General features: G+C 38.1%; 1 protein-coding gene across 1 annotated transcript in view; it reads right to left on the bottom strand.

Annotated features, from left to right (window-relative positions):
• The window catches only part of SORCS3 (sortilin related VPS10 domain containing receptor 3), a 621,661-nt gene that overhangs the window by 213,159 nt on the left and 388,892 nt on the right, over nucleotides 1–19,610 (bottom strand). Inside the window, exon 5 of the mRNA XM_007964048.3 lies at nucleotides 17,002–17,075. Coding sequence (XP_007962239.3) covers nucleotides 17,002–17,075 — 74 coding nt within the window. The remainder of the gene's footprint in view (nucleotides 1–17,001; nucleotides 17,076–19,610) is intronic.

Raw genomic sequence — 19,610 nt, 5'->3', positions numbered from 1 at the left:
TACAATGGCGCGATCTCGGCTCACCACACCCTCTGCCTCCTGTGTTCAAGGGATTCTCCTGTCTCAGGCTCCCAAGTAGCTGGGATTATAGGCATGCACCACCATGCCCAGCTAATTTTGTATTTTTAATAGACACGGTGTTTCTCCATGTTGGTCAGGATGGTCTCGAACTTCTGACCTCAGGTGATCCTCCTGCCTCGACCTCCCAAAGTGCTGGGATTACAGGCGTGAGCCACCACGCCTGGCCTTTTTAACTTTTTTAAATTGCAAGCCACATCTTCTAGAATTTCCTGGATTTCCATCCCCTCTTTCCAGGACTCACTGCTCCCAGCAATGAATAGCCTTTTAATTGGCCACCTGGTCTCCAGCTCTTCCTTGTGTAATTTGCCCTTCACCCTGCTGTAAAAATGAGCTTCCTAAAGACCAGTCCTGGGCATGCTCTGCCCCTGAATGCAACCCTTTAATGCCAGGCATTTAAAGCTTCTAAGTTATCACTTTAATCTTCTTTTCTAGGTTTATCGGCCTCTCTCTCTCTCTAAGAAGCATAGAATCTGAACTTCTTGACAGACGGACCTACTAACAATTTCCTAAACACACTTCACGTTTTTCTGTTTGGGGAACTCTCCTCTTTCTCCTTCCTGTGGCTGAAATGTCTGCCATTACCCACCATGCCAGAGGGTCCACAAGCATGTACACAAGCTTGCCTGTTGAAATTGAAACCATCTTTCAAACCCCCCTCAAATGCCAACTCTTCCATGAACACGTTACTGATGCCACTCCTCTGACACCTCTATCACAGGCTGTACCTGTCTCCTGGTACTTAACAATCCTTTGTATCAGCCATTTGTCGATTTATCTCAACTTGTCTTTGTCCTACTGTATCAGTTTAGCTTTTGCTGCATAATAAACTACCTCAACATTCAGCAGCTTAAACCAACAGTTATGTATTTTGCTGGTACATCTAAGGCCAGCTGGGATCAGCTTTTCTAGGCTGGGTTCAATGGGAGGCTCTGCTTCATGCTAGGAATCCAGCAGAGCTTGGCATCCCATAGAGGGGAAGGCTCAGGTTGCTCTGTGGGTTCATGATGGGGGCTGGGGTGAGGGGCCACAGCTACAGTGAAATGGCAGAGCTTCCTCTTGTGTCACATTTGCTAAACTCAGCCAAAGCAAGTCACATGGATGAGCCCAAGTCAAGGGATTGGGGAAATGCACACTGCATACAGTGGAAAAACACTGAGAGCCATGTGACAATGGGCTTGAATGCATAATTTATCACCTTAGAGAGAGTCAGAAATTGGGACAACCCCTACCTACTGTCCTTCATATCCCTTTGTACATATACACTGTTCAAAGAGTGGGGACTCAAAAGTGTCTTTTCAATGGAATTCCTACATACATCTAAACAGGCATAGATAAAATCAGTAACCTCATTCATGTCATAATGTTAATAAAAACTACAGGCATTATTCTAATAAAGACTAAGAACAATATAGCATTTTACAGTTGCAAAGCATTTTAAAGATCCCTTGCAGCCTGCAAAGCACACTGAAGTATATTATCTCATTTAGCAGGAGTGTATGCATTTTGAAAAGATGCCTGGAGGTGGCAATGTCTTCATTGGTTGGAACAACCCTTTCCACTGTGTATTTCAAGCACAGTGGAGAAAGGAGGGGTTTTTTGATAAGGGGAAACCAGTTTGTACTACTCAAAGGGGAACACCTGGGACTCCACTAATTTGTCTCCCTGGTTTTCGAAACAACCTCTTAGCTACCTCCTCTAGTTCTCAAAATCTAGTGTACAAAGGTATTGCCAGGAGAGCTTGTTCAGATGGAGATTCCTGAGGCCCAGGTCCAGACATCCAGATCAGGGATTTCCAGGTGGGGCCCAATAATCTATCTGCATTTTTAAAATTTCTTTTTATTTGTGCAAAGTTGTGGGGTACATAATTTTTTACATGTGTATGATGCATAGTGACTGAATTAGGATATTTAGGGCACCTGTCACCTAAGTACAATATATTTTTTTTAAGTACAGTTATTCTACTCTATTCTATTGAACACTGCATTTATTCCTTCTATCTAGAGTCTGCATTTTTAGCAAGCACCTCAGGTATTCACTGCTGGTCCTCCCTTGGTCATCACCCCTTTGAATTTTACAGATGAGGATGCAGAAAGCCAGAGGAATCCTATTAGTGCCCCAAGACCTGGCTGCCCAGTGGCAGGAGTAGAATTAGCAACAAGAAGTCCCACCTCCTACTCCAATGCTCTTTCCATTACACTTCAGAGTCCATGAACTGTTTTCTTTTCTTCTCCTAACTTGTTGAGTTGCTTTCAGCTCTGGAAAAATCCTAAAAAATCTCATTAAAAAAATGGATGAAGGTATGTTTCCCTCAATTATGTAACTCATGTTCTAAATCTCCATTTAAAAGTGGAAAACAGTCATATAACCCAACTCCATTTGTTCTATTTCATTGTCACATCTTTCCATGACACTTGTTAACTGAAGATAGTAATGTTAAGAAATGTTAGGAAGCAGGATGGGATCTCAGACCTCGCATTCCCAGTGTCACTTGGAGAAGGGCATGGCCATCCCATTTTAAATCCCCTAGTGCTTTTAGCCCACTCCTCGGCAATTATTGCACACTGTGGTGCCTTTTATAGATCAGACTGGTTCCAAGGTCTGACCTTTTCAATGCTTCAGTCTCCTTGCATCCATCCAAAATGCTAAGTCTGCAGAGCTGGGATCCCTCAGGGGTTCCCTCTCTCTCTGCCTCCATTGTGCACAGTTCTGCCCAAATTACTTGACAGCTCTCTTCAACACACTGTTAGGGGAAAAGGTTGGAGAATGTCTGAATATGACACGGCTGTCCAGCAAAGAGATGAGAGGAGGTGGGACAAGCCCCTAATCCATCATCCAGATTGTCTTTTCAAAGAGTGGAACCAGGTGAGATGCCTAAAAAGGGAGAATGTGTCCTAACTTGGAGAGATTTCAGGATTCCTAAATGAGAATTTTGTCCCTCATTGTATTTGTAAGCAATGAGGATTGAAATGATAGAATATACTACATTCAGAAATACAGACATGTATAGAGGAAGAAGGCCAGTGCCTTTAAGAAGCAATACAGTGACAGCTGAAAAAGCCTAATTGCTTGAAGAATCCATTTTAGGCATCCCTTTGAGAACTAAACAGGCTAGGGTGGGAGTGAATGATCCTCAGTGCCATTTGCCACCAAGTAAACGAAGGAGTCTATTTCCTCCAATCCAATGCATTAGCACCATGCATTAACACCAAACTGGCCAAAATCATGTCCATGTGAGTGTAGCCAGTTATCTTCTCACCAAATCAGGGTGAGCCCACTGATATAGCAATGGGTCACCAGGTGGCATCCTCCTAAAACAATGGTTTGGGTAGTTTGGCAAAGACTTTAACCATTCAAGCAGTGTCTATACTATGGAATCAGACATTTCAGGGTGGTGTGGGCACTGAGGAAAGATAACCTGCAGACTGTTACACCCATATGCAGCTTGTGTGAAATGAAAAGACCATTCTAGATCAATGATTTTCTAAATATTTTCATTTGCTTCTTTAATGAATGGCCTTCTGTCATTAAAAAAAAACTTATACAGAAGTCTAATATATAAAACTAATTAAAAATCTGAGTACTTCTGGCTGGACCAAAAATGACAGGTGTAAGAACTTGATCACTAAGCATCCCACAGCCTTCTCTATACCTAATGTAGTACCTTAGGCCATGTGTCAGACTACCCATAAGGCTTCCAATTGTACTGTTAGAGAAATCACTAGACCAGATAATCTCTCATGGTTCTTCCCACTCTAACTTTTCTATAACTCTTGAGTATAAATGAGAGTATATCAATTCAGTGGAATATTCTGACACTACCAAAATGATCTTTATGAATACTATGTACATATGCAGCAAACTGTTTATGTTAGGTGTAAGGGTTTTTTTTAAAGACGTAAAATAGTCATACAATGTAACTGAAATTTTGTGAGAAATTATTTTCACGTGTATAAAACTTCCAAGAGGGCAAGAAAGGAAGAAAATATTGTGTTAAAATGATTATCTTCAGTTTAGTTTTTAAAAATGTTTAATGCTGTTTTCAATTAAATAAAAATGTATGGTTTCAAAACATACACATTTGGTACACACATTTAAAGTGTACAACTGTATAATTTTTAACTGGAGAATGGAACTTGAGATCAGGATGCCTTAGAAGATTTGCATCTGTCATAAGTCAGTAGCTCATCTATTGACAGATAGTTGCGTATAAATGCACTTAAGCATTACAAGAAAGTGCCAAATGTTAATAAATCTTCATAAAACATGAATATCATGCCATTCTCTTGCACAAAAGATGAATGTCCTCTATTACCAAGATAGACAAGTCCAAACCACTTATCTGGCATGTGAGGAGCTTCACAATCTGAATCTGGTCTATATCTCTGCTTTATTTCTCATTGCTCTTCAACGCAAACTTTTTTTTTTTTCTAACACAGTTGCTGGGAGTGAGGGGCAAAATATTTTGTGCCTCAGAGCACATTCTGCAATGTCTGCACACATTTTGGGGTTGTCACAACTAGAGAGCTGCAGGAGGCACTCACTGAGTGGAAACCAGGGATCTAGTCGACATCTTAGAATGCAAAGGACAATTTTCCAGCCCAAAATGTCAAAAACATCGAGGTTGAGAGACCCTATTTTAGTGGATTAACTACCTACTCTCTGGACATATGACCTCAGCTTTCATCCAGTTGTTCTTCCTTCCAAAAGGACCTGTTTCACTTTCTTACTTGGCAATTCAAACCATTCTTCAGGATTCTTCCATCATATCTCCTCCAGGAACTCTTTTCTGGGAACACCAGGATGGCGTGAGACCTTTATCTTCTGAGCAGTCCTAATACTTCCTTTAATACTCTTTTGGTGCTTCCCATTTCTGGCCATGGTCCCTCTTCAATGTGCAAGAATTTGTCTTAACATTTGCATTACGTCTGCTAAAGTACACATGATCTGATATAACACAATTTTAGTTTAAGGATTTTGAATTTAATTTAATGCTATTAATATCAAGCCAGAAATATTTTTCCTCTAAAAATAGTAGTTTTAGCAAGTATAATAATAAGCCATATGCTGATTGCTGGAAAAACAGGTCAAAAATATGAACTCTGACTATTAGGCAATGGGATTTGAATGTTGAAAAAAGTGCAGATGCTTTCTAACTTGCTTAGTTTCAAAGTGATGCTATGTGCCATTTGCTACCAAATTAACAAGGATAGTCATTTATTCCAATTATCTCCTATTATAAGCTGTTTTATTATTAATTTCATAGCTGGTATTTATTAAGCACTTACTGTGCTCCAGGCTAAGAGGAATGACATTCAGCCAGGGGGGAAAGGCAGGATGTAGCATCTGGTATCCTTTCTGACTGGTGGCGCACTGGTCACAAAGGTTAAATGTAACTGCCAAAAGCCACATAACTATTAAGGGCAGAGCTTTGTATTTAGATCCCAAATATCCCCATAGGTGTTTATCTTTACTCACATCACACTCTTCTAATAACTTGAAGTTTATAAAGCATATTTTCTTTGCAGTCTGAAGAATTGTAGGGTACCAACGAGCAACTGTATGTGTCCTTAGGCAAATTACATATATATCTCAAGGTTACCCTGTTCAGTCATGCCAATCTGAAGGGAGATGCTGTGTACAACATGTCTTTACTTACAATAGTACCAAAACTGAATATCCATAGGAACAACATTAATTAAAAACACGTAGGGTTAATATGAAGAAAACTTTACTAAGGAATGAACAGAATGGAATAAAAAGAGAGACAAACCATGTGGCCAAACACGAATACCGGATATTGAAAAAAATTCCATTATTTTCAAATGAATGTATAGCTTTGCTGAAATTCTAATTAATAGTCTAATTAGCTGCTTTATGGGGAGGAAGAGATTTTGAAACATGACAAGGTGATTCTAAATTCATTCAGATGAATCAATAAGTAAAATAAACCAAGAATATTTTGAAAAAGAAGAGTTCTATTTTTGTTCTATTTTCTTGTATTTTGCAGAGAAGAGACTTACCCAGCCAGACATTCTATTGTGTTATAAACAACAATTAAACACAATGTGTTCTGGCCACAGGGCCCAGAAGACTGACCAATCCGGTAAAATGAAAGCTGCAAAATGCCACCGATCTTGAGACCTCAAGGGCTCCTAACCTCAGACCAGAGTTTACCTTACCTAAAAAACCATCAGAGGAAATTAGTCCAAAATATGGGCACAGAATTAGGCGAAAAGATGTTCACTACACTTCATTTTACTTTTTAAAAAAATAGAAATCCTATAAATCTTAAAAATATGGAAAATTATTAAATTATTAAAATGATTAAATTGTTATATAGTCACTAGATGACACAGATAACTATTAATATGAGATTTCTAAAATACACTGTTGGAAAATGCTAAATATTTTTATGCCTTTTATATATATAATATCTAATACATATGATTGAATAAGGCAGCATTTCAAATAAAAAAATTTGTTTGTATTTACATGATCACAGGCTATGGGTGTTTGATAAACAAAGTAATAAAAACATTATAAAAGGAAAATGAAAGATTCCATAACATAAATTTTTGTAAGTATAAAGTATGCTAAAAAGCATAATGCAATTAAAAGCCAAAGAATAAATGATACAATATTGAAACAAAATGAGAGACAATATAAAGAACCCATAATAAAGAAGAAACAAAAACAGATGGTCACATAAAAGAAAATACAATGGTTAATAAATATACAAAAGCATGTCTAAACTCACTGGTCTGATAAGAAATGCAAATTAAAACAAGGAAAACCCATTTTTGCATATTAAAATAGATAACTTCTTTAAATTAAATTTTTATGTGGTATAGTGAAATGGTATTTTAGTTGTAGTGGAAACTGGTGTAAACTCTTTGGATTTGGCATGACTATATTTTTATATGTATTGTTTGGTAGTCTATCCTAAAAAAATTATAATAATCAGACCTTGAACAAATAATTACTTAAATGTTTCTAAAACAACATTATAGTGCTTACTTTAATAGTAAAATTTCAGAAGATAAAATATCAAATAACAATAGAGAGATTACATTATTATATATCCATAGATTAGAATACAATTCAATACAAGTTTAAAATGTTTAGAAAGAGTAGAGGATGCTACAGGAGAATGTTCAATTTCACTTTTAAAAGATTTAAAATTTTATCAACAATATGATCTGAATGATAAAAATTTAAATATATGTTTAAAATTATACTAGGGAAAAAAGGCTATGAAGACGTATTTGATTTTTTAAGAAGTATTTTCTGGGCAGTAAAATTATAGGTAATTATTTTCTTTTCATTTTTTTGCCTTCCCTTGAATGATTATGAGATATATCGTGTTTCCAACCAGAAAAAAAAAAATGGCTAGTGTGTGTCTGTGTCTTTTAAATAATACATTTGTATTTCTGGCATTGCCTCTCCACTTCCCCGACAAGCCTTAGCCACTTCTGCTCCATGACACCTCTTGGTGGAAGTATCTCTAAAAATTTTGCATTCCTTCCCAAGTTGTTCCCTGTTTTACATCCTGCTATGGACTGAACTGTATCTCTCCAAACAAACAAAAAAAAAAAGTTGAAGCTCTAAACTCCAAACTGATGGTATCTGAAGATAAGGCCTTTGGGAAGGAATTAGGTTTGGATGAGGGTGGGGCTCTCATAATGTGATTAGTGCCCTTATAAGAAAGTGCACCAGAGAGCTTGCCCTCTCTCTCTCTACCATGGCAGGATATATCCAGAAGGTAGCCCTCTGCAACCTGGAAGAGGGCCCTCACCAGAAGCCAACCATGCTGGCACCCTGTTTGCACAGTTCCAGATTCCAGAACTGCAAATTTCCATTGCTTAAGCCTGGAACCAGTCTGTGGTATTTTGTTTTGACAGCCAGCACTGACTAACGCACAGCCCCAGACCAAACTGGAACAGAACAATAACAGATTTCCTAAACGGGGAAGAAAGGATGGTTTCTCCTGCATGCAACCCAGTATCCAACCTGCATTTTAAATAGCCTCCATTCCTTCAATTTGGTACTTTATCCTTGGGCGCTGAGCTCAACATTGTCATCTTCTCTCTCTAGGCTTCTCCCTAGCCCTCCAATTGTCCTATTCCTGCTCATGGAAGTTAACAACTCATCACCACCAACCTATTCAACTCTCCCCACTTTTTAATGTAACATGCAAGTACTGAAGGCAATCTGAGTTCCAGGAAGATGGCAGTAGTCAAAGTCTCTATGTGGGGGCTTTTCTGACCCACCACCCTCATAGGACAATAAGGTCCTGAAATCTCACCCACTGTGACAACAGTAAAGTTTGCTCCCCTCTGCAAGTTTATTATCAGTGAGTGAAAATAAAGTTAGATTTCACTGTTTCTGAGCAAAATGAGTATTTCTCATGCCCTTTGCGTAATCATCTGGGTGGAATAAGTATTTGGAAGCCATGTGCTTCTAACTAAGGAATCACTGGCCACAAAGCCAGAGAAAGAGAAAACAATGGTGTTTCCATGTGCACTATGGAATTTTTGCTACACTGGATTAGGTGAGCGGATGTAGCTGTCTTTGAATTCCATGTTTAATGCATACAAATCTGTTCAGATCTCCCAAGGCAGGACCAAACATGACTCCCACTTTTCATAGCAAAGAAGTCATTAGGAGTATAGCTATATATGTCTCCTGCTTCACAGAACTTACATGTACTCAGCATAATCATCAAAAATCTGGCAAGTCTTGACTTCATCCAAAGAGTTGACCATTCTGTCTTGCTCAGTGCCATGGTTAAGTACCACGTGCACCTTATGAACACTGCATTTTAGTCTTAGCATTAAGACAGCTCTTCCACAGCCAAGACGCAACCAGACATACAGCATGGGTAGCCACCATCAGCAAAGCAGAAACTGATTTCTGCTTGCAAGCTGAGCTTTCACATTTCCCCTCCTGACCTTGCATGTATTATTTTGAATGTAATGTATTTTTAAATTGCTGCACCATTTAAAAAATGTAAAGAAGAGCTGAATTAAATATTATTTGTGGCATACCCTGGTTTGCAATGACCTTAAAATCTGATCCCTTATATCAGGTCGATGCCTAAATTCCATTACTTGAGATTGCAAATCACTGTGTTTGCAAAATTGTAGATGCACATTTAGAGGCAGCTTCAAAACTTCAGCCCATAATGTTAACTTTGTTTGAAAAGATCTTGATTTTCCAGGAAGCCATCTCAAGTCATTCTGTCTATTCTTTAACTCTGGCTCTGTCATGGGTAATATATTAACAGCCTAAGGATGATTCAGCAGCTGACTCTTCAAGAACCATGGTCCAGGGTCAAAAGAAGTTCCTAAATGAATAGAAGGAGCCCACTTTTGAAGCAAATTATAGGATATATTCCAGAACAGATGAGATCTATAGAGCTCAAATTCAGGCAAGAGGTGCAAGAGTACTCACTCCAACCACATTATCTTAAGGTAACCATCCTCAATTTTCACTTCCTGCTTCTCTACCCTTCATCCTCTACCCAGAGCTGCTATTAGGCTGAGATGGGTGTCTAAAATCCAGACAATGAGATTCATATTAGTACTTCTAGTGAAGTATTAATACTAATGAAATTAACACTTCTCTAAATGAGCATGTACATACATGACTTGTGTGTATATGTACACACCGATATTTACAATAAACAATATTCTTAGAAAACGCGGTCTTGCCATCAAAATATAAAATAATAAAGCATAACAAAGTCAGGCAATCTCGTGATATTAAGTAAGCCTCACTCAGGTTGAGAATAGGGCTCTGAGGTTTGTTGATCAACTGTCAAATCCCATAGAGTCTGGGCATAGGTGTCAGGGAACATGATGATACTTTTCTATTTCAAGGACACACCCAAACAAGGGGCAAAATGAAATATCTAAGGTTGACACCAATGAAGAGAAAACAGAAGAAGTAGTCTGAGACAGAAGTAGTTGTATGTAGACAGGAGGCTATGTGTAGACAGAAGTAGAACCTTATGTTCTAAAATAAACAAGCAAAGAATAAGGATCAGAGTAAAGCATATCGGTTATCTCTTAATTCTGTATAACAGATTACCACAAAACTTAGGAGCTAAAAACAACGAATATGTATTGTCTCACTGTTTCTGTTGGTCAAGAATCCAGGCATAACTCAGCTGGGTGCCTCTCCCTAAGGAGGTCTCTTACAAGGCTTCTATCAAAGTGTTTGCCAGGGCTGCAGTCACATATGAAGGCTTGAATGGAGAAGGATCTGCTTTTGAACTCACTCACACGACTGTTGATAGGATTCGTTTCCTCATTAGAACTAAGCTGTCGGGCCACCAGTTTCTCACTGGCTTTTGGTTGGAGATCTCCCTCCATTCCTTGCCACATGGGACTCTCAATAAGGCAGCTAACAATATGGTAGCTTGCTTTCAGCAAGCAAGCACGAGAATGCACCCAAGAAGAAAACACTGTCTTTTGGTAACCTACTCCCCCAAAAAACTCATTACTTCTGCCACATTCCATTCACTAGAAGCAAGTCACTAATCCAGTCTATACTCAAGAGAAAAAGACTATAGACTGGCAGGATTTCCAGAAGACAGAGATCAGTGGAGCCCACTGGGAAGCTGTCTCCCACAAGGAAGAAGTAAACATTAACTAAATAGACTGATACTGCCATATGTTACGGGTGGGAATATACAACGGAACACAGTTTAGGTAATATTTTGAAAGACAGGTTTTAAGATGTTCAAAATGTGTGTGTGTCTGTGTGTGTGTGTGTGTATATACATACACATATACACATATATACACATATATAGTTTTTCTAGTGTTCTATTTATTTTTAATGTCAACTTTGATTTTAGAATCAATGGGTACCTGTGCAGGTTTCTGACAAAGATATATTGTGCGATGCTGAAATTTGAGATACGACTGAACCTGTCACCCAGGTAGTGAGCATAGTACCCAATAGGTAGTTATTCAGCCCTTGCCCCCTCGCACCCTTCTGGTAGTCTCCAGTGTCTATTGTTCCCACCTTTATGTTCACATCCAAGGTTTAGCTCCTGCTTATAAGTGAGAACATGTGGTATTTGATCTTCTGTTCCTATGTTAATTCACTTAGAACTATGGCCTCTAGCTCTATCCATTTTGCTGCAAAGGACATGATTTCATTTTTCAAAACGTGTATATTTTGATATAATAAACTTATTTTAGTAGCGATTAAACCAAAAATACTAAACCTTAACTAATATTAAACCCTAACTATTACCAATGTTCCCTCCTCCATGTTCTAAGGAATGTGCACCTAAGGAATATTACATTTAATTTCTGGGGTGGGTGAGGGTGATAGATGGAGGGTTTAAGGAGAGAGGGTAGATTGTTCTACATAAGAAAAGCTATGATACTTGGGGAAAAGTGTGTGGGTGTAAGGGGAGTTCTGGAAGGGGATGGACTGTGGACAATTAAATCACTGTGACAGAATAGTTTTAGAGTCCATGAAAGGGAAGGAGAGGATGAGAAAGTAACTCCCATGATGGTCGACCCAGTGGAGTTTTAGGAAAACTCATGTGTTGGTTGATGTAATGCTTCTTTGTAACCCTCTTCAAGAAAAGGTTCAGTAAAAAGCTACTTTGCTGAAATACTTTTAGTATTGAATTGGGGTCTTATTACTGAAATGTAACACTGTTGAGACTGCAAAAAAATGCAGTCAAGTCTTTATTTGGGCTACCTAAAACACTGATCCAAGAAAATAATTCTTGATATTAAAGACCTATGCATACAAATGTCAATAAAACCATTACCTATGATCATCAAAAATGTGAAAATTTTCAATGTCTGATAAAAATAAAATAGCAATAAAGCATATATCTTTGTGTAACGAGATTTGCACAAATTAAAAATGGTTATATTTTATAATGACACAAAAATTGCAAGGATAGAACATTAAGAAGAGAAAGGCAGATTATACACACTCACATGTATATATTTAGGCTACATATAAAAGAACATATGCATATAAAAAGAGGCTTGGAAAACTAAAATCATGAAAGATTGGAAAGGAAAGACTGTCATGAAAGGGTTTCGTCTGTCTTCTTTTTCGTTATCACCACTTTCTCTTTTAAAGGGCACTTCCCTAGGACCTCCCATCTACACACACCAGGAGGGACAGTTTGTTTTTCCATTCTTCCTCCCTTCCCTCATGGCCTTTCTGCAAAAGCAGATGGGAAGCTGCTGGCACAAACATCACTAGAAATCCATAGTGTATAAGCCGGCCTTAAGCAAAGTACAATGAAGACCTAGAGTCCAACCTACCTACCTCTACACATCAGCCACTTTTCATCCTAAACCAGGCATCATAGCAGATACAGCAGTCTTCACGATACACATTCCCTGCATCGCCTAACATGGCCTGATATAGAACTTCTAGTATGTCTGTTGTCTTCTTAAAGGTTTCCTAATGCTCAAGCCAGTCCATGTTGCAATCCAAACATCTAAGCAAAGGGGTAAGAATTGAAGTCCCTGATACCTTCAAGTATATTACTTTATCAGAACAATTTCCTGCAGCAATGGTAAAGAAGAGAGACAAAAAAGGGACCTTATTCTTTCAAGAGCGAGAATAATTAAGGAGGAGGGGAGGGAAATCAGTAAAGAGGAGGCACTGGAGACATTCCTTTCCTATTTTAGGACACCATACCAGTGAATGCTATCAGAGACCAGAGACACTTTGAGGTCATTCTGGTTACGCAGAGAATTCTGGAAGGTCTAGCACACCTCTGACTTCATTGGAAAAGACGCCCAAAGAGGCTGAGCACGTTGGGAGAGGGCAGGGTCACAGGAGCAAAGCTGTGAATCACAACAAGTATTCACATTGGATGTACAAAGGAAAACAAAATCTTCCCACTGCAGAACATGCCTGCCTGTTAAATATCTCCCAAGGGAGGAGTGGAATACTATTCATTTGTAGCTCAGTAGGATATTTTTTTTTAAATATTAAAAAAAAAAAACCAGAAAAGCTTTTCCCCCATGACAACAACTCGCCATAGCAGAGCCTAGGAAGAATGAAGGCAATATGTTAAGGACATTTACTCCATGTATGTGCTCTCCATGCAAATTATAATTTCTGAAGCAGATGAGGTTAAAAAAGTAGGGGGGAGCATTAGACAGCCCTGGTGATTACCTGGTGACCAGGTACTGAGTGAGTGGAAGGGTCACATATAAACAAGGAATGTTCATGTCAGTTGTCTTTCTTCTTGTGGCATGAGATTGTTGACTGAGTCATTCCATGGTGTAAGATTCCTAGGTGACCTATCTCGATTGGATTAGAATATCCAGAATTCATAAAAATATTTGCAGATGAAGTTCTTAGTATTGATGCTAATGAATATTATGTTCCATGCTCTGACTAACCCACAAGCAAAGTGGGGCACTAATGAAGATGCGGATAATAATAACTCCTTACAATTTCCAATGTACTTTCACAATCATTACAACAGTCATCACTGTACATGAGAGAACAGATGAGAGACATGCACATGGTTCATCCTTTCTGTCGTGTCCTCATCAGAAATCACTTCTGGAGCACAGTGTTCTTCTGCACAAATCCCCCTCTAAGCTGCTAGTTGCCAACAACTGAGAGTAGCATGGGAGAAGAAACTGGACACTCACGAAGGATCTATCCTTTAGGACACTTGCAAATGTCCAGCTGATAAATAACAATATTTGTGCAGGGTCATAGGAGCAAAGCTGTGAATCACAACAATCAAATATTGTTATTTGTAATATTTCTTCTGAATCCCATGTTCACTCTATTTGTCTACATACCGTAAGTTAAGTCTTTTTAACATCATCTCTCATTTCAATGTCTTGTTTTTACCATGCCTGCTTTCCGCTCAACATTCCCCAACCATCCTCAATACCTCTTCCCTCTACACCCTCTCTCCCAAATAAATCATTTTCACGCATGTTATTCTTTTGTTTTGTTTGCTCACTTCATAAGAATTATAAGAATTATGACTCAACAAAAAGTAGATAACAATAATGTTCAGCTGAGATGTGGATTATTGGCAATAAATTAGACCCAATCAGTTGTTATCACATGCCCATGGGCAGCAGTCTTACTGTACATGAGATTCACATATTTGCCCAGCAAAATGACAAATCACTTATGTGACATGTTCTTGAGGACAGGTAATAAACATAGTACTTAAATCAATGGAGAAGTGAAATTACCAAGTGTCCACTTGATACATCTGCTCCTTTCAATAACCTTATTGACAAGGAAATTGACAAGAAAAATACTGTTCCCATTAGATAGATGAGGGAACCATAGGTTAAAGAGGTCCCACTTAAGCCAAGGTTTGTGCTACACCCAGAGAAATGCATATTTTTTCTTTTCTCAAGGAGATAACATTATTTACATCCTAACCTATACAAAGCATATCTCTTCAACATAAGGGGTTTAGAGCTTTAGAAAACCTTGAATTCTGTCTTTGGATTAAAAGAAAATGTCTATGTAAAATAAGCTCTTTTGCCATGACTCACATGACACCTAAAAGAATAATCATGGTAATTATACATCAGAAATGGAGAAGTGATAATTACAAAAATGGAATATTCAAAACTGCCACTTGGCTAGCCAGCACAGGCATAAACTTTTACATTTCCTCTTGGGTGCATATATGAAAGAAGCACAGAGTGGAGAAGAGACAAAACACAATTATCAGGACCTAGGGACTTGTTGTTTTTTTTTTTTTTAACTGCATAAAGGAAGAGGGTAGATGACAGCAGCTGGAAACTTCTCCTCTTGCTCTTTGCAAAATATAGGAAAATGTTGCCTCTTATGCACTTAATTTCATTCAGAAACAATGGCACAGCTTATCTAGCCCAGTGTGCTTTCCTCCTTTCCTCCTCTACTAACCTGACTTCCTAGTTGGCCAACTGCCTTATCATCTCAAGAGTTTGTTCCAGAAACAGCAGAGGGCTCTTTCTTTCGTTTTCTTTTTCTGTCTTTCCTTTTTTTTTTTTTTTCCCCTGAATTCTGGACTTCTGAGTGGTGGCACATTGAGAAACTGGACCATCTCAGCTCAGCAAAGGCTGTAGTTCTATAGGTGAAATAGCAGAAAAACAAGTATTTCCTTTTTCTGCCTTAGTCTATTGTAAAACCTCCATAGTTCCAAATACAGGCAAAATAATAGTTGCAATAACAGCTACAGATGAAATAATAGTAGGCCTGTAAGGGGCAAACATGCTGGAGAGAGTCCAGGTGTTGAGTCAAGAGCAATAATCCCAACTCCCTTTTCTCTCCCAACTACTGTGAACCACGTACAAAGAACAAAACAGCACAAAACAACAAAACAAAACAAAAAAAAAACAGTTGATTTTTCATAGAATGCTTAGGCAATCTTCATTTTAAAATCTCAACATAGTTTTGTGGATGCAGAAGAAATGGGTTGAAGCCATTGCTTCCAAAGATGTTGGTATGAATGTGTGTATGTACAAGGTATTTGTCACCACCATCCTCAACACACACACCCCACATCCCTAAGTTGTGTAAGGCAAAAACGGCTACCACATGAGTTTTTAATGGAGTGTTCATAAGATATTTAAAAGAGATATAGAATGAGTACAACTTCCAAAAAACATTTTTTTTTTTGAGACAGAGTCTCACTCTGTCACCCAAGCTAGAGTACAGTGGCCTAATCTCTGTGATGGCAGTGGCCTAATCTCTGTCACCCAAGCTACAGTACACTGTAGCCTTGAACTGAGCACAAGTGATCCCTGCATCTCAGCCTCCTGAGTAGCTGGGACTACAGGGGCATGCCATGATGGCCAGCTCACTTTTTATTTATTTGTAGAGACAGGGTATCACTATAATGACCAGGCTGGTGTTGAACTCCTGGCCTCAAGCAATCCTCTCACCTCAGCCTCTCAAAGTACTGAGATTACAGACATGAGCCACTGTGCCTAATCAAACTTTTTTTTCATTAAGTATATAATTAAACATTCTATATACTTTGGTGTATTCCTCTTAATCTCCATTTGTTTAGCCATCACTTCTGCTAAAATGAAAGCCAGATAAAAGAAACATTTTCACGTTATAGCAGGCAAGTGTAAAAGGCAAATTTGTACAAAACTTGTTACAACCAAGGTAAAAATAGTATGCATGCATAAAGGAATCCTAATTAATAAAACACTTTCTGATTAGGAGGACGGGCTAATTTTCCATTTGAAACATGTATTCATTCCTATAAAAAGTTTTTCAAAATATGCCCCACAGAGGTATTTCTGAAGGATTTATCACGTGTGACAAAAGAAAAGGATTCTGTAGTGAAATAAGTTTGGGAATCAGTGACTTCAAGTTTGGCAGGATTCTTCATTCAGCACTTCTCCAGAGTCTTTAATATCCTAACATGAATCCTGAGTTTCCAGGAGTATAAAATTGAATTATCATAACCTGAATTTATTTGACCACAGAAACTCTAATGAAAGAATAAGCATTTTGTGAAACTGCTGTTCTCCAGAGTACATTTTGGGAAAATACTGCTTTTTAGAATATGTGCATAAAATATATGCACTTTTCCAAAAAGAAGGGGTTAGTACATAGCAAAGAGCACCTGACCATGACCCTTCTCACAGAGTTCTCTCAGCCCAGTGCCTCTCAAACTTTCCTGTGCACATGAATCAGCACAGGATCATGTTAAATGCAAATCCCAGTTTCGTAAGTCTTAATAGGGCCTGAGATTCTGCATTTCTAACAAGTCCCCAGGTGATGCTGATGCTGCCATTCTACAGACCACTCTGTGTAGCAAAGGACTAGAACAAATTTGTCTGCAAGAGCTGCAACTGTCCAGAGCTGTCTAGAGTGCTATGCTGCTTGATAATTCTTTATCTAAGAAGTAATGAGTGTGTGGATAGGGCTTACCAATAAAACCTGTTGGGTGTGATGCGTTCATGCATGAGTTGCCACCGTCTTCCAAAATCCATGGAGCTGTAGAGCTGCAAAACAATGAAGTAAGGAGAATGTAAGTCTCAAGGAACCACTGCTGAGCATGAATACAGATGTCTTCCCTGCACCATCCCAACACCAGAGTGCCCGACACACCCAAGTAGGCATTTATTTTATCCAGATAAAAAGGTAGGAATATGACTGTGCCATCCTTATCATGGTATCTTCTAGCATTAAGTAGGTTCTCAATATACATCCAATCATCTGATATTTTTGAGCAGAGTATAAATCCACATCTGATGGCCATCACTGTCTCCATTAGGAGTAAACAAAATTATGCCTTCTTTTTTCTTCAAATTCCATGTAGTCTCTGGCTTCAATTAAAACAATTCAGCAACACTTATTTAAAAACAATTTATTATACAATTCTTACATGTGGGACACTCTGAGACTCATGAAGTCAAGGAGAGGCAGATTCTGTGTTCCCAGGAAAAATGAGATATACATATAAAAATGATCATCACCTGATACAGAAGCCAATATTACATGCAAAATATTGTGCTTTTACTTTCATTTCTTACTGCTCCTATAGATCATCTAAATGAAATGGAGCTCTTCAATGTCACCAAAAAGACCAGGCTCATTTACACTCCTATGTTTTTGCAAGATAGCAAGGCTAGGCTACTTTTATTATTATTCCATGTTCACTTATTTTTTGAATGTAGAGTCTGACCCCTTTATAACACCTTAGGTATAGGCCAGCATCCCTATAAGTGATTAACTAGGAATATTGGGCATATTTTCAATTGAATGTCTGGAAGTAAAATATCTGATTCTAACTGCCAATGGAATAATAATAATAATAATGATAAAAATAATAATTCTACCATGTTGCTCTTTCATATACATTTGAGCCTTACAACAATCCTGAAAGGAAGGTAGGACAGTTATTACTAACTTAAATCCCTGCTCTTAAGCATTCAGCAATCTGCCCAGGCAGAGTTAATTACTGCTTCCACAGTGCCACCACTGTATTTACTGTCTGCCTCTAAGAAGCTGTTCATAGTAATCCATTGCTGGTTGGCATGTCTCTCCCCTGCTAGACTAAGTCATAAGGGGGCAGGGATCATGCCTTAGTCACCTTTGTATATCAGTGGTTTTACAATGCCATGTGAGAACATAAACACCTCTAGCAGGTGAGAACATAAACCTCCTATTTCACAATTAACAAAACCTAATCTTGGAGAAGGTAAGTTTTGGTCAAAGAAACTAGGATTTCAGTTTTCTGATGCCTGGCTCAAGTCTTCTTCCATGGAATCATGACCCAAGTTTATCATGAGAATTTCACCATCCTTATATTTTTCCCAAAAACTTTTACAGATGGGAACATTCAGGAAGTGAGAGTGGCTCTCAAGTTTATAGAAATTGGACAACATGAAGTATATGACTGCGATTACATCCCCAATATCTGCTCTCCTATAGGGCTGTTGTTTCCAGCATACCACACTTGGATAACTTTGCCATCTGGAAAGTTCTAAGTTGATAATCTTACAAATCATACAGAAATAATTTTTATAAAAACTTCCAGTAATCTCAAAAGTTTTGTGGGGCTCAGAAAAGTTTTGACTCATTTCAATTTAATTCAGCAAATATTTATTGAACAATGGAGCCATAAAACTATTTTTGTCTAGTAGAAACAGTTTTATATATGTATATATACACACATATTATATATGTACATATGTAGGTATATATGTATATATAGCTATATATATATGTAGTTATATATGTACACATAGTTATATGTATAAATCTAGTTGTGTGTGTGTATATATTTACCCTCAAAATAGCCTGTAATGTTGTCAGATATATATAGCTGACTAGTTGCTGTGTTACGGGTTTGAGTTGCATTTGGTTATAAAACAACCTTGTTGGGAAAAGTGTAAGGGAAAGGACCTCTTCCCACACACACATTGAGACAGATCCCAATTGGTCTATGATCCTGTTTGCAAGAAAGAGATTCTATTGGTTGAGTGCCTAAAGATAAAGGTGGGATGGCCTTCAGATTATATCAGCTTAGCTAGCATTGCTAACCAACTGTTGCAAGCTCTGAAAATAAAAGATCTTGAACCCATTATATATATACACACACACATATATATTTATATATTTTTATATATATGCTAAATTTATAGGTGAAGGTACTGATGCTTGGTGCTACAAAGTGACTACATCAACTATACAGAAAATATATACATGATTTGGCTGATCACAAGTTTCTAGTATACCACACTGACTTTACACTAACTCTCACAGTATTCATCTAAACTGGGCTCTCAGTCCATGAGTAAGTACTAACTACAATATAAGTTCAATTATGCATGCAAGAAATATCTCACCACCCTCTAGTCACTTTCTTTATTCACCAATTTGGTGAATAAAACACTACAAAGCTCTACAACCACTAAATTACACAGTACACAAAACCCCATTCAATTGTTTAGGAAGCAAACAGAGTAGCCTCTCCCTGATCTTCACATACACTTACAGATACACCACGTCAAAGGGAAAATTGGGGCAAGGGC

This window comes from Chlorocebus sabaeus, chromosome 9, assembly GCF_047675955.1.
Source record: "Chlorocebus sabaeus isolate Y175 chromosome 9, mChlSab1.0.hap1, whole genome shotgun sequence".
In the NCBI taxonomy this organism is placed as follows: Eukaryota; Metazoa; Chordata; class Mammalia; order Primates; family Cercopithecidae; genus Chlorocebus; species Chlorocebus sabaeus.
This window is presented reverse-complemented; position numbering and strand designations above follow the sequence as displayed.